At 29.4% G+C, this 15,494-nt stretch overlaps 4 protein-coding genes across 7 annotated transcripts; all 4 read left to right on the forward strand.

Annotated features, from left to right (window-relative positions):
• Positions 1-6: 6 nt before the first annotated feature.
• LOC138944264 (serine/arginine repetitive matrix protein 1) lies at positions 7-1,713 on the forward strand (the record flags this gene model as incomplete). The annotated part of the gene is made up of 3 exons (XM_070315180.1): positions 7-609; positions 871-1,022; positions 1,128-1,713. Coding segments are annotated over 3 exons (1,164 nt in total), but the record flags the coding sequence as incomplete, so codon positions are not given.
• Positions 1,714-2,064: 351 nt separating this feature from the next.
• LOC138944257 (uncharacterized) lies at positions 2,065-5,932 on the forward strand. The gene is made up of 4 exons (XM_070315168.1): positions 2,065-2,478; positions 2,934-3,264; positions 3,491-4,048; positions 4,142-5,932. The coding sequence occupies exons 1-4, from the start codon at positions 2,341-2,343 to the stop codon at positions 4,837-4,839; spliced, it is 1,725 nt and encodes a 574-aa protein (XP_070171269.1). The 5' UTR covers positions 2,065-2,340; the 3' UTR covers positions 4,840-5,932.
• A 374-nt stretch (positions 5,933-6,306) lies between these two features.
• Mus304 (mutagen-sensitive 304) lies at positions 6,307-10,919 on the forward strand. Of its 2 annotated transcripts, XM_070315170.1 has the most exons (14): positions 6,313-6,328; positions 6,421-6,910; positions 6,993-7,266; positions 7,372-7,607; positions 7,716-7,849; positions 7,947-8,041; positions 8,116-8,256; positions 8,405-8,550; positions 8,654-9,061; positions 9,163-9,251; positions 9,315-9,451; positions 9,522-9,569; positions 9,715-10,281; positions 10,606-10,919. In XM_070315170.1, exons 2-14 carry the CDS (start codon positions 6,713-6,715, stop codon positions 10,824-10,826), a joined length of 2,694 nt encoding a protein of 897 aa, XP_070171271.1. In that variant the 5' UTR covers positions 6,313-6,328; positions 6,421-6,712; the 3' UTR covers positions 10,827-10,919. The 2 variants fall into 2 exon arrangements, with proteins under 2 accessions (XP_070171270.1, XP_070171271.1); XM_070315169.1 differs by having other exon boundaries at positions 6,307-6,910.
• A 337-nt stretch (positions 10,920-11,256) lies between these two features.
• LOC138944259 (sugar transporter SWEET1) lies at positions 11,257-14,981 on the forward strand. 3 transcript variants are annotated; one of them, XM_070315172.1, is made up of 8 exons: positions 11,257-11,425; positions 11,643-11,760; positions 11,994-12,135; positions 12,578-12,655; positions 12,930-13,053; positions 13,153-13,308; positions 13,415-13,534; positions 13,641-14,979. In XM_070315172.1, the coding sequence occupies exons 3-8, from the start codon at positions 12,059-12,061 to the stop codon at positions 13,749-13,751; spliced, it is 666 nt and encodes a 221-aa protein (XP_070171273.1). In that variant the 5' UTR covers positions 11,257-11,425; positions 11,643-11,760; positions 11,994-12,058; the 3' UTR covers positions 13,752-14,979. The 3 variants fall into 3 exon arrangements, with proteins under 3 accessions (XP_070171273.1, XP_070171275.1, XP_070171274.1); XM_070315174.1 differs by lacking the exon at positions 11,257-11,425 and having other exon boundaries at positions 11,464-11,760; positions 13,153-13,179; positions 13,641-14,981; XM_070315173.1 differs by lacking the exon at positions 11,257-11,425 and having other exon boundaries at positions 11,464-11,760; positions 11,968-12,135.
• Positions 14,982-15,494: the final 513 nt, after the last annotated feature.

Here is a 15,494-nt window from a genome sequence, read left to right on the forward strand (position 1 = left end):
AAGCAGTGGTATCAACGCAGAGTACTACTAGAGGCAGAAGAACGAGATCCGAATAGATGGCGTCACAGCGGATACAAGGAGTTATACGTCGGTGGCAGCGGTGAACCCAGCAGAGGACACCCTAGAAGCCCGAGAAGCCCCCGACCACGCAGTCCCCATAGTCCGCGACCGCGTAGTCCTCGAGCGAGGAGTCCACGATCACCACGCGAGCGTTCTTCCCGCGAACACAATAGAGGCAGACAACCAGCCGCTCGTAGTCCCAGCTCAGGCACCACGTGCTCCGATAGATCGTGTTCCGTTTGCTCGCCAAAAGAACGACGACGTATCGCGCCGCCATCCCGTTCGCGTTCCCGATCGATCACACCGGTACGAGCCAGAGCGCATCCTAAGGAAGTGGTCGCTTCCAGTTCGCGAGCTTTACCGCCGCGTGCCAGACCGCGATCGCCGCCGCTACCGCGTCCGCGTACTCCACCGCCGGCACCGCAGCCGCCACCGCGTCATCAGAAGGATTACAAGATTCTCAAGGAGAAAGAAGCCAAGATTCGTCGTAAAGAGAAACATCATAGCAGATTGCCGGAAGATCCACGAGTACCAGATCCCATCCCATTGGTAAAAAAAAAATGATCGTTCACCTTCTTTCTTGAAAAAGGCTTTTGTAAAAATGAGCAAATTCTACAAAGAAAGAATTTCTAGTGTAAACATATTTGTATATTATATATATAGTATTATAGTATACAATGTAGAATAAATCGAGAATTATATTACGATTAATTCTTTTTTGAACACTAACATATTAAAAGTTATATACAGTGGGACACTTCTTTTAAAATTATATATGACATTAGGAATACTTGTATTAAAATTGTGCAGATGCGTAAAGCAGTCAAAGTGGAAAAAACACATACGAGTCATGGAGCACCACAAATGATGCGACCTCCGCCGGAATCCTCGCCCAGTGACGACAGCGACAGTTCCTCCACTACATCCCATGTTGGGCCGCCGAGAATGACATTATCTGAACGGTATTTCACGAAACCATATTATTCAAATACAAATTTGAAATACATCGCATCTTTAATCTTCTTCATTTAATAACGATAAATTTTTGTGTGTATTTTTCTATATAGATTTGGTAAAATGGCACAGTGGAGCGTGGATCGTAGGGACATGGAAAATATGCGCATCACGAAAGACGGCGAAAACGCGATGAAGGTCGTTATAGAGGGTGAAGAGAGAATCGCGCGTCTAGGTTACGATTCGCCACCACCCGGACATTACCCCGAGTCGCTTCTGGCGCAAGGGCCGAGAGGTTTCGAGGGTTGGGACGACGTGCGCGTCCGTTATGACTACTATAAAGCTAGAGGTTACCTTCGCGATCTCACTCTTGATGATTATATCAAATGGGAAGAATGGTGGTACAAGTATCAGGAATGGCTCGAGGCCGAACGCTTTTACGAGCAATGGGCCTCGTCGTCAAATCGTCCTTCTGGCAGTAGTCGCAAAAGACGCGGACGACGCAACAATGCTGCTCATTAAAATATATATGACGAGAAATGTGTTATGGATTCTGCTGACGAGATATATCATAATATCTGTATACTTAGAGTATGCAGGAAACATGTATGTATAAGCGCTCTATATGTATCGTAATAAAAAGTATAAATGTGAAAAAAAATTTAATTTGGAACAAAATATATTAAACGATTTCAAAAATTCTATCTTGAGTCAAACTTTTGATGCTTTACTAATTTCGATATATACAAACATTTAAAATTCGTCTTAATCTAATCTATCTAATATATATATATATATATATTAGATAGATTATATATATAGAAAGAGAGAGAGAGAGAGATAATGTATAAATTTGTATTAAATGAGATTATAATATTTATATGTAACGGACTAAATTTCTTTTAATCTTTTTTTTTTTAATCTTAATCTGTTCTATAGTTATAGAGCTCAATGGATTCAAACTCTATTATTAGAATTGCGTTCAAAAATTCACTATTTTGTAGCTTTTGATTGACCAATCAGGACAAGGGAATTTTTTGATACTTTTGTTGTGATTGGTCAGATCAAACGCTATTCTACACCGAGTAGATTTTTGAACGCACCTGTATTAAGATAAATTTTCCACGAAGATACGACGCGCGCAGAATCACGCAAATGGACGTTTTCAGGTTTCTCTCTCTATTGCGCATTTTTTATACATACGTTAACTAATATCCTTGGCTGGATTTGTAGACATACCTGGCTATACTATTGCGATAATAATAATTATGCAATTGTAGAGGAGAAACAATTATAAAAGTGATATTCGTTTGAATTACATTCGAAATGTCGACAGATCACAGTGGCAAAGGTTACACGCCTTTACCGCAGAGTATGAGCAATACCGATACCGAGGATGAAGAAGAACGATTAACTCGACCTAATCATATTACCTACAAGATTGACAATACCACGACGATAGCTGTGAGAAATATTAATAATGACAAATATTACAAAAATACATATGCCAAAAGAATGTCTTCATAAAATTTAACTTGAGCCTTCAAAAAATTAAAGTATTATTAATTAAAGCAAAATCTATATAAAATTAAGAGAATAAGATATTTTCTATTATTTAGATTCAAAGATCAAAAATATATCTGTTATTCAAATGTAAATCTTATAATTATATGCATTTTATATAATAACCTATGTCAAAATCATATTTTAGATTTGTATCTAACAATAAGTATATTATGTTGAAATGATTTCTATATTGAATTTGTTTCTATATATTAGTTAGATAATTTGCAGAAATGTATTTCTAGTATGAATATATATGATAGAAGATACAACACTATTAATACTTGTAATATTTCAAATTTTTATTTATCATATATTTATTTTATAATATATTATAATTGTCTGTTTTTGTTTAGGAACAACATTCAGGTCATGAAAATGGCATGTATTGTCCATTGGATGAAACACAAAATGTAGAAAATAGCACAAGAAATAGACAAAATACAATTAAATGTTACCAGGATGATATACCGGTAATGATAATTGAAGAAAGTGAGCAGAATGATTTCTGGAAAAGGAGAGATATATCGCCAATGAGGCGTTTCTGCCTATTTGCATCTATATTATTATGCATTGTTACAATAATTATCTTTTTGTATGTATTGCCTTGTGACAGTTCAATGATTTGTCCACCAATTATCGAATCACAATCGTCTATATCATGGGATAAAACTTTACAAGATGTTGGTAAGTTTATTATTATTATTACATGAACTATATATTGTATATATTTTCAATTCTTGTTCTCTTTTGAAATAAATAATTGTAAAAAAAATTATACTTATTTATACTTTGTATGTGATATTTGTATCAAATACTACTAATTATTTTATTAAATGTTAAATATTTGATATATAATTTAGTATAAAATAATTTAAAATGTAATTTTTTTATATGATATTATTAATTACAGAAATATATGGGCCTATTACTACAGTACCTGGATCTCCATATAATCTGATATTCCTTCTTCGTGGTGAACAGTACAGAGGAAATGATACAAAGAATACAATGATACAAAGACAAATACCTCCAGAAGGAGGAGGAATTATATCAATGCAAGGGAGTAATGGATTGCCACTATGGTTGGTTCCATTAAAAAAATCGCCTACTATTATAGATTGCGCTAGTATTGATATCGATCAATCTGGAAAGCCTGACTGCATTGTTGCTGGTGAAAAAGGCCTGCTTGTTAGTATAGATCCGATTGCTGGAACGATTCATTGGAGTGTCACAACTCATACATTTTCCAAATTACCAGTTATTCTACCAGATATCAATGCAGATGATATTGAAGATTTATTAAGTGTAGTAGTAAATGATGCAAATGTGTTGCATCTTGCTTTTCTATCTGGCAAAACTGGTCAATTACTGGAATCTTATTCAATCAATAATTGCACTTCTATTGACATATATAATCTTGTCTCTAACAACAAGATACTTTATAATTGTTATGATGACAATGCAAAACGTATGTATACTGTAAATAAATCCTGTATTTAAAATTTTAAAATTTCTATTTATATATCATACTATTATTAATAAGCACTTATTATTATTGCAGTTGTACCAAGATTCATGACTTTGCAAGAATTATTCCGCAATATGAAAATACAAGACGTATATACGAAATTTGTAGCAGAATTAAAATCACCACGATTGTTTGAAATAGTAAAACAATATGATAAAAAATATAGTTGGATACCTACGCCTTACCACCATTTGACTGTAGAAAACGAAGGAGTATGTCCAGGGCAACTTTGTCGCACTAGTGCAAATTTAACGCTGCAAAAATTAACGAACGAATCGATAACCATTTGGGATCACGTGAGTTCGAACGCGTTTGCATCGAAGCCGGTATTTTTAATGACTTCGGATAAACCTTATACCTTCGGATTTACCATTAAATTTTGGCAATGGACGGATTTACTACCCAACCATGTAGAAAAAGCGGTGATTACAGAGCAAAGATTTATAGAAACAGTCCTAATAGTTCTCATAAATTACACAGATGTTCAATCTGTTAACGCTAGTCAAAGTGATGTAACGCTATTGTGCCATGGATTTGATTGTCAACCAAACTTGAATTCACGTAATCAATTTAGTTCTATCTCAGTCGAATACATCAATAACAATAAATTTCCAGAATTGATAAGTTATTGGTCTTCATACAATGTGGACTCAACAAAAGGATTGACATCGAAAATACAAGTTATAAAGATGGATTCGATTATGTCTAATTTAATACACGGAGATGTTTAATTTTATCAGATTACTTTCGATCATTATATCACATTCTGTAATATATGATATTACGCATTCTGTTAAATAATTTATAATTTTCGTATCACATCGCGCGGTAATTAAATTACCGATAAATTATCTTCATAAAAGGAATATTATAATTAATCATAGATTAATTTGTTCCAAAAGATAATGTAGCAATTTACTAATTTTTTCATAATTTTTCCCGTTTAATAGTTCCTAAATGTATGTACTTGTATTTGTTAGTTAAATCGAGTCATGAATTAAGTTATGCTTTTTTTTATTATATTGGGAAAGGTGCCTTGAATCAAGCTGTATATACTTATTATACATATATTTATCATATATATATATGAAGTATAAACAGAATTTGCGTTTTAAACAAGTATATTCTTTGAGAGCTTAAAAATGTATGTTAAAGAGTATATCTTTCTGCCTAAATAGTTTTAGAATGTTTATATTTTTTACAAACTTTAAATTTTATCACATACATAAATGTGTAAACATTAATTATAAAATGAGTGTTTCCTACATGTACAAGCAATATCACAGTATTATGAGTTGGATTATTAATGTTAATCTTCTTTCTAGTCTTAATATTATTTAAATTCATTGAATCTTATTCAGTATTATTAATTTAGTATCATTGATTATTATTTGATAAGTTGTAAAGTAATTGGTAGAATTTATAAGAACCATTACAAAAAAAACCAAAACATTTACTTAAAACAATGAAAATGTACATGATATTTTAATTTAATAACAAAAGTATTATGCCAGCAAATTGAAAGTATGTTTTATGTAGTTCAAATATGGATTTACATTAAGTTGACACACTGGACAAAGATCCAATATAAATAAGGAAGTTTGGATTTTATATGTTTCAATGTAAAACAATCACATAGTTGTATCAACTTTGCTTAAGCTTCTTTAGAAAGAGAGAATGTTTTGTGTATGTATTTATATCAGTGTATATATTAAATTTAATAATGTCTGGTTTTATTCAATATATAATTATATTATCAAGGATTAAAACTTATCGTGACAAATAAAATAATATAACAAGAAAAAAGTGTAAAAAAAATAGAAATACGAATTTTGATTTTATCTTATATAAAATAAAAAGAAACTTTAAGTACAGATAAAATGTGAATCATTTTATGATAATTTAAATATAAATATCTCTAAACTAAAATATGTATAATATTATCAAATTACTTGAACAAATCTCAATCACATTAATCATTAATAATGTTATTTATTATTATGAATAATGTACTTATATTATTTAAATCGATAAAAATTTTTAAACCATTTTTTATGACATTTCCATTTTTTATATATTTACAATACGACTAATCTAACGATTCAATATATATGTTAGCTACTGCACATGCGTGCTTTGTCCTTGTTCAACTTTCAGTAAATAATAAAGATAGAACGACGCTTTTACGCCTTTTCTTCAATAAGTCGTATATCGTTAGTCGTAAGCAAATTGACCAATCACAATCAATTATTCCGAAAATATTCGACTGTAATTGGTTAATTTGCTTACTACTAACATACGACTTATTGTAGAATGGGCCTTAGTGCGACAGCATGTAAATGTGAGCGTATTGTCCCGAACTCCAAATGCAGCCAAGATGCCAAGATCATTTTGCCGAAATATGACTGGCTTTGTATAGTTCCATAATTGCAATCTGTTTGCTTGTTTATCGCGACAGAACAATATGAAACGCCTTCGATATCCGCAATTTCTGTTGCTAAGAAAAAAAAATGTGAATTGCACGAAGAAAACCGCGTAAAGGAGGGTTGAAACTGCTCTGTTTCATATTATGACGTTTGATAATAGAGAATATTTGGTATCACAATGTTTAAACGGCCTGAGGACTCGGAAGATTATCGCGTGTCCGCGAAAAGAGCGAGATTCAACGCTCCCGGAAGGGATCCGCAGCATAGCAAGGCACAGGAGAACAAAAATGCGCAGTATGATGATCTCTGGGGTGACGATTTCGCCGAAGAAGATATCCAAGAAATGGATCTGATTGCATCTCAAGCATGTTCGCAGGTACTGCTTTTACATTGAGAAAATACTTGGTTTAAGAATATGCAATAAAATTCAAAACTATAACTCGAACTTTATTTTCAAGACGAGCAATATATTAGACAATTCGAAACCGTTTGAAAGTGGCTCGCACTCAATGAAATCAGGTTTGCCAGAGAGATCATCTATCATTGCCTGCGGTGAAACATCACGTTTAAAGTTATTACAACCTATGGAAAACTTGTATACGATGAAAAAAGATATACAGGGCAAGAGTCAGGATATTGTAGATATTAATTATTCTCAATTTAGAAACAAATTAATAAATAGAGAAAGTCACAACTCGACATTTCAGAGGGGAAATAACTATATTGTATCAGGTAATATTATCGTACATACAAAACATAAGAAACAAATGTGAGAAAGTATTTTATATGTATAATTTCTTTATATATATATATATATATATATATATTTATATATAGATGATAAAGAATTGGAGAAATTAAAAAATGAAATAAAGAAGTTACAGAATGACTTTATAACCAAAGATGGTGAAACTGTATATTTACGACAGCGATTACAACAAATTCAGTTACGAGCTGAAAATGAGAAATTAGAAAAGATGCATTTGATTGAGGAACAAGCTAATAATCACAGATTAGAGATCAACAAAATTTACAAAGATAAAGAACAGTTGAAAACACAATTAGAATTACAAGTGAATATATATTTAATAATAATATTTAAAATAAATAATATTTAATAATATATTATATATTCTATTACTACAAAAATAAAAATAATAATATTAATTATTAATTCACAGAATTTAGAAATAGGAAATCTTCAGGAGCGTTGTAAACGACTAGAATGTAGAGATATTAAATTAGAAGAACCACAAACATTGCACATGAATACTTCTTTTATTAATAGAAACAGATGTAGCACTTCAATTGATCGGTAAGCTGATATTATGGAAAATTAAACATCTAGATTGATACAGATTATTAAAGACAGTATTTTTAAAGTGTATATAAAATCAATTTTAATTTAATAGACAAACAAATATGAATAAAAATCCAATAAAAGAAGTATGTGTACAAACTAATATCTACAAGAAAACCGATTATCAACTTCAGACATGCAGTACTTGTGAGTATGCTAAAAAAAAATGAATTATGTATTATTAAGTTTTATAATCTCTTAGTGTTCCAAATATTTTTTAGATTTTCCACTTGCGGGAATTTCAGAATTAATGTTTGAAGCATCATTGCCAGAAAAACCCGTTGTTAATATCAAGGTCATAGAAAAAACTGGAAGAAGAAATTTGCCTATTTTGCAAGAAGAAGAAACATTTAGGATTTTTGGTATGTAGAGATATATATATTTGAGTATTATAATTATATACATAGAATATAGAGAGAATTATATAATATACTGTATTATAGAGTATTTATTATAATTATTGTTTTATACAAAAAATATACTAATACAATAGTTCTTTACCCATTGCAGAAAATCCTGACTTGGTAAAACCAGTAATTACAATAGTAGATGAGAAAAAATTGACAATAGAATTTGTTTTACTTGAAATAGCAGCCATTGAGAGGAAAGTTAATACCGAGATAGAATCGGAAAAATGTATACCAATAATTAATAAGGTATAAAAAGATATCTCAATCTACATAAATATGACATTGCAATGCGTTTATATGGAATTAATCACAATGAAAAAATATATATATGCATTTTCATCTTTTTCAGCTAATTTTGACCATGAGGGAGCTAATGCTGAATGTTATAGAGGTTTTGCGAATGATCTTTCAAGCCATGAGAAACGATGATATTCGAGATATGAACGATTTATATTTTTCTAATGTTTATGAGAATCATAATATTTGTATCAAGTCCGAGTGCGAAGCAAATGCATGGCATGAAGGAGAACGCGGTATCGAGGCGAGAAGATTGCTCGGTGCACTTTCTTATATCAGTTTAGAATCATCATATTTAAGCAATTACTTGGCAGGAAAGTCACTACTGCTCACATGTAATGACGAGTGCTATAATCGTTACCTACCACACATGACACGTTATAATGCATGGCCGAAAAAAAATCAGGAATTTGAAATTCTTGAGATCATTCTAGAATGCGTTACTTTAATAGGGCGTGTTGTGAGTACAAAAATTTTATTCTTTAAGATGTGTATCAATTTTTTATCAGATAAAATATCTTTATATCTTTAATGATAATTGATAAATATTATTACTTACAGAGAAGATCTCATCAATTTACAGGTCTTATAAATGCAATAATAAAAGTATTATGTAATGTACAGCGGAAAGTAGGGTACTGTAAGAAAGGGTATGACAATATTATCCTTATGATTAAATGTTTGCAAATTTGTAAATACGATTATCTTTCCAGATTAGAATATATTTGTCTTATTTTCAAAGAGCTTGTGTTTTCGAGGCCACTATCAATCTGTTACGTTTCATTAATAGATTTCTTAATGATTTTCAAATGCTATACTGAATTTATACCGAAACTCTGCAGCAGTTCACGTAAGTATATATTGTGCATATCTAATAAAAGATTTGTACTTTTTGATATTAATTATTATTATTTTAACAGAATCAATGGCAGTAAAAGGATGGAAAGGTGCTTTACACTTTACACCAGGTAACATACCATTCTGAAATAATAAGTTCATAAAATTTGACATTTTTACAGAGTTAGCTTTTTTTATTACAATCTTTTTATTACTTAGTTTTTTATTTTAAAAGAGACAGATCTATAATGACAAGTATACATTCTATGCTTTCAGATGCTTGTGTTTTACAAATTCTTATAATGCAACTGGAGCACTTTCACCCAGATTTTCTCACTATTGTAAATATAACGCATGGGTTAATATCATCTGTGTGGGATATTCTGCAGTCAAATAATAATTTATTAAGGATTGAGAATTCAGAATCGTGTAATTGTTATATGAAGCTATTACGAATCACAATTAATATGTTGAAAAAATCTTCCGAAACCAGATTAGATATAATTGATAATACTGAGTGGCAGAATTCATTCGCTGCTTCTAAAAAGTGTTATATCTTAAAGAAAATTAATTATAAAAATTACACATGTCAGACGAAAAGTAGTGAGCAGAATATGGAAAAACATCTGTCTGATACATATCCGGAAAAGTTGGATCAAAATTTTTGGCTTGGTATCAAAAAGGTTCAACACAAAATATTAAAATTGGGCATTAGGTTTTTATCCCATCTCGCGATTTGTAATCCAGAATTTCTTACCCATTCATCTGACATGGAAGATATGTTTAATTTATTTATACAAAACATCGCATTTTTCGACGATTTGATACTTCATGAAAATGAACGTAAGTATCATGATTTATAATTTATATTGTGTCATATAATCTATCTTATAATGCATCTTAAACAGACTGTTTCAGAAATAGTAATCTAAACATAGTCTCTTTATTCTAGAATAAAAAAACTTATAACTAAAAAATTATTTCAATTAATTTGAAAAAATGTTTCCATATTTAGGTATTGTACATGCGCGCGTGCACAGACACAACTCTTTTTCCTCATTTTTAAAATGAGGAAAATTTGCTATTAAAATTTGACCATCTATTTATGAAACATTCTTTATATTTTATTGCAGATGAAATATATATATTTTTTTGTTACTATTTTAGGAGAAGCATTAGATATTATAAAAATTACCTTGTTTAATAAAAGTATACAGAATGAAGCTGAAATACCTCAAAAAGATATACATGTTTATCAACTGAATATTAGAAAGAAGATTATTCCTGGAATCAAGAGAAATCATATTGAAACAATTAAGGATTATAATAGAACATATATGACCATTAAAGCACTGTATAATTCTAAACCAGAATATAGAGATAAATAAATCTATGTATATAGTGCATATATATTTTCCAGCAAGATGACACATTGCCAATATCATGTTCAATACAATATATTTCAACTGTGGCACAGTGCTACATTGTTCAACACTGTATAAGCATATAAAATATCTCATTTAACATTTTACACTTGAAATTAACATTTCAAGGAACTTTATGTTTAATACTAAAACAAAATATAATTTCATATTTTATTTGTAATTTAGATAAAAGCAGGAAACGTAATTAATTTAAAATGAAAATGTTCATTAAAAGTTAGATTTATCTTATAAAAATTATTGAGCTTTTTTTATTTTACAACAATAATATATTGTTATAATAAGTATACATTGTAACATGTCCTTACTGTTGCCATTTCAATCAACAGAATATGTGACGGAGAAAGCATCTAATCTCTATCTTTCAATTTTGTACGCAATTATGGAGTGCAATAAAGTGCAGAATGGTACAGAAGTGGCCTATTTCTACTGATACAGTACTGATGCACGCAGCACGCAGCTAATATGATAACCGGCAGAAGTCTTCGGCGCTCTTGGCGGCTATCAGTTTGCACTGCATATATAAGGCCGATATTACATTTGTCGTACGACAAACTTTTCAAGCGCATTGATTAGCTAATTTCTAGAGACTCCAGAAAGTTTCTATTTTGCAGCCAATCAATATGCTTAAAAAGTTTGTCGTACGACAAATGTAATATCGACCTAACAGATTGAATAATCCTAAAGTAGTTGAAACCTAACTTAACCTTGGGTTATCTTGGATTTGATTTCGTCTGATTTATCACTCCCATTCATATTTAGAGGTAAACAGTGACGGATTTATGGAATTCAACGAATTTGACACCTAGAAATTAAAAAGACGAAACTTTGAGAAAAAATCAAGAAGAAAGATTACAAGCACTTACAATCGAATGAGGAGGTAAAGGAAATTAATTAGAAAGAGAATTAGAAGGAAATATTACTATATTTCATACAGGAAATCATATTGAATAAAGAAATAAGAATTCAGTGCAGTTTGATGAGTGTATTGAAGTGCACTCTGACGTCATTCGATTCTAATTTAATCTATTGCTGCGAATCAGTTCTCTATATCTATGACCACAGTTTATATTTGATTAATTCACAGCACTTGACATTGATAACAATTTGCAGTAACTGGCGAGAGTGGTGTACAACTGTAACAAGCATAAACGACTGACATACACAAATTGAGCAAAATGGTCTTGGAACAATACAAAGAAATTGTTGGATCTTGCGCCATGTATGTTACAATGGCACAAATGTTAGCTGGAACGTAAGTATATCAAAAAGTAATAATATTTTCAAATATATCTTATCTTTTTAATAAATATAATATGTAGTTTAATAAGCGAAAGAAAGACAAAGAGGGATACATATATAATGAAAATTTTTAATTAGGATGTTTTCATATATGTATTTTAATATTGTACATATGTAGAAAAAAAAGGAATATTTAAAAAAATATTAAAAAATTAAATTTAAAACATTTGCTACAATTGATATTATACTATATCAGATATTATATTGCAATAACAGCATATTCCTTATCATATTTCACAATTCATCATCTTTAATTTCTGCTTACTATTGAGATATAATATAAATTGTTTCTTGAAACTTCTTACTAAATTCAATGCAATCCAAAGTTATAAAATTTACATTAATTTAAAAAAATGCTATTTATTTTTAACACAGCTATATTTTATAATTTGTAGATTAATATGCAAGGACATATACAAGAAAGGTACAGCCAAAGGAACTGATCCAATGCCTTTTCTTGGTGGTATAGGATTGTAAGTATAGATACACACACATTTTAAATGTAATTAAAGTACAAAAATTGTTTAATAACTAAATTCTATGCATTTTATAAATAATAGTATTATATAATAATATTATATTTAATAATATATATTTTGTAAGATTTTGTTGATTAATTATTTAATTAATTATTGAGAATTGAATATTTACATGCACATATGCTTATATTACAATAAAATAATAATATTAAGAAATATATGAATAAGTAAATTGCATTATGTGATTAAATTAATAATGTTTTTCTAGATGCATACTGATGCTTCGATATGCATTGATGTTAAATGATGCTACTATGATAAATGTTAACATATTTGGTTTACTGACAAATATTATATATATGATAGTGTATTACTATTACGCTCCAAATACGGTATCTAATAAAAGGCTTTATTAAAATATGTTTAATTTGAACTCTTCAAATTAAACTTGGATTTTCTAATTATTATGTAATGTTTTTTTCTTTTTCTAGAGAGAAGTGCTTAAATTAATATACAAGGTAACGATCTTTGTGATAATCCTCCTTGTCTATGCTCAAATAGAACATCCAACAAATGTTGAATTTAGATTTGGCATAGTGGTTACAGTACTCCTTTTTCTCTTAATTGCAGCTCCTCTTGTGCATCTTGTAAGATGTGTTCATAATTTTTCTATATATATTAAATATTTTTATCATATTTTTAAGAAATTATTAAAAGATTTATATTAATATAAAAATATTTCTCACTTTTCAGAAGGAAGTTATAAAAACAAAAAGCACCGAAATTCTTCCATTTCCACTAATCTTTACAGGTACCTTAGTTTCTTTTCTATGGTTTCTATATGGTCTTATCATCAACAATGTTTTTGTTATTGTAAGTATTTTCTTTGCAGTTAAAAACTTAAAATAAATACGCAAGATAACCTTTTAATGTACATTGCAAATTATGGCAGGTATCTATTTTAAACTTTTTCAAACAGTTTCAGAATGCAGTTGGTTTTATTCTTTGCATAATTCAATTATCTCTTTTTGTGATATTTCCATCCAAAAAGTCAAAAATTGGATTGAGTGATGAGAGAAAAGAAGACTAAAATAGTCTTCCAGAATTTTAAAAAGAAGAAATATTTGTATTCAAAATTAAATTTCTTATAGTATATATATTTAGAGAATAATAGTATTTTACATACGTAGATATCTGCAATTGTTGATTTCTTATAAATCGAAGCGAAACTAATTGGAAGAATATTCCTATACTATAAAAACTAATTTTAAAAATTCTATATGTACTTTACTATATAAAAATTATATTTTACATACAGTATAGCCTAACTTCTAATCTCATGGCGGATATCCGATTCATTTTGGACCACAGATTTTACTTTTACGTATTTTGAAATAAGAACATATTTTTCGGATATACAGTAAAATAGATTTTTATCTTATTTTTAAGTAGCATATTTAATAGTATTTCAATATTTTCTTTTTTATACTAGTTTAGTATTTATATTGTATCTTTGTATTTTTTCTTGTTAGATAATTTCTAAATCTGAGTAAATCTGATATCCGCCAGATCTAGCTTCCATAACTAATCAACTAATCATACAATCAATGCACATGCGCACGTAAATAAATTGTTATATATATATATAACAATTTATGTACGTGCGCATGTGTATTGATTGTATTGTTATATATATATAACAATTTATATACAAAATATTGTTTACATTCATTATCGAGTATATTATATGTATATATTCGATAATAAAATATAATACAAATAATATAGTACAAATAATACAGTATAAATAATATAGTATATTATATAGTATATTATACATCAAATGACGAGAATTGTTAAATAAAATGGCATTGTTTGTTACTTGTTTTTAAGTATATAACATTTATTTTGTTGAAATATACACTTTTTCTTACGATTAGCGCGAATTCGGTTACATACTAATACATTGAATTAATGCATACTGAACCGTGGAAATTTTTTTTTTAAGACCTTGTGTCCACAAGGTAGGTGTGCTAGAACTCTGTCAGAGATCTTGGTCTGAAGTGTAGCGGCTATGAAATTAAATATAGATATAAAATATGAATATAGAATATTATATAGATATAAAATATATGTAAGTATAAAATTATCGCTTTTCCATAAAAGCTGCAAATTGATTGGCTACACATTTCTCGAACCGAGTTCTAGCATCGTGGATACAAAGCTGAAGAGAATATTTCGTTTGCGTATAAATTCTTTTAAAATAAAATTAATGGATGCTGGCATAGATGTAACGAGCAAAGCAATAAACGAATCTCGTTGAGAATAATCCTGAAAAATTACAAAAAAATCATTTGAATCTTTTGCCTTATCTCTGAAATACTATTAAAAACCGCTGGCCCTGAGTAGACTCACGATCCTAGGTAAATTTTCGTGACTATCAAGGCTGCGTTCGGAAACATCATCGTGTGCACCGAGCGTCGTTCTATCTTTGTTATTTACTAAAAGTTGAATAAAGATAGAACAACGCTCGTGTGTACACGGGTGATGTTTTTGAACACAACCCAAGTGGGCCCGGAGATAATACAAGATTAATAACATTACCGGCCGTTTTGATTGCATTAATTATAAAGATAATTATGAATCATGCGATTATTTTAGCTAATTCAGCTGTTGTTTTATTATCGAAAATATATTTTATGTAGCTGGTGATTAAAAAAAAAACAAAAAAACTTGATGCGCTAAGTAAATCTTTGCATTGTCGGTAATAAAACAGTAATTTGATACAATAAAATGTTTATTTTGTTATTTTTGAGACAGTTACATAAAAGAT

Source organism: Polyergus mexicanus, unplaced genomic scaffold (genome assembly GCF_030449975.1).
Source record: "Polyergus mexicanus isolate NDT 795.1 unplaced genomic scaffold, iyPolMexi1.0 SCAF_136, whole genome shotgun sequence".
Lineage (NCBI taxonomy): Eukaryota > Metazoa > Arthropoda > Insecta > Hymenoptera > Formicidae > Polyergus > Polyergus mexicanus.

Bases quoted from the DNA above. Each gene is read 5' to 3' on its own strand.
- LOC138944257 (XM_070315168.1), top strand. From the start codon at position 2,341: ATGTCGACAGATCACAGTGGCAAAGGTTACACGCCTTTACCGCAGAGT. The intron at 3,265-3,490 runs GTAAGTTTATTA...TATTAATTACAG, and splicing joins TAAAACTTTACAAGATGTTG to AAATATATGGGCCTATTACT. The intron at 4,049-4,141 runs GTATGTATACTG...TTATTATTGCAG, and splicing joins TTATGATGACAATGCAAAAC to TTGTACCAAGATTCATGACT.
- Mus304 (XM_070315169.1), top strand. From the start codon at position 6,713: ATGTTTAAACGGCCTGAGGACTCGGAAGATTATCGCGTGTCCGCGAAA. The intron at 7,608-7,715 runs GTGAATATATAT...ATTAATTCACAG, and splicing joins AAACACAATTAGAATTACAA to AATTTAGAAATAGGAAATCT. The intron at 8,551-8,653 runs GTATAAAAAGAT...CATCTTTTTCAG, and splicing joins GTATACCAATAATTAATAAG to CTAATTTTGACCATGAGGGA.
- LOC138944259 (XM_070315172.1), top strand. From the start codon at position 12,059: ATGGTCTTGGAACAATACAAAGAAATTGTTGGATCTTGCGCCATGTAT. The intron at 12,136-12,577 runs GTAAGTATATCA...TATAATTTGTAG, and splicing joins GCACAAATGTTAGCTGGAAC to ATTAATATGCAAGGACATAT. The intron at 13,054-13,152 runs GTATCTAATAAA...TTCTTTTTCTAG, and splicing joins ACTATTACGCTCCAAATACG to AGAGAAGTGCTTAAATTAAT.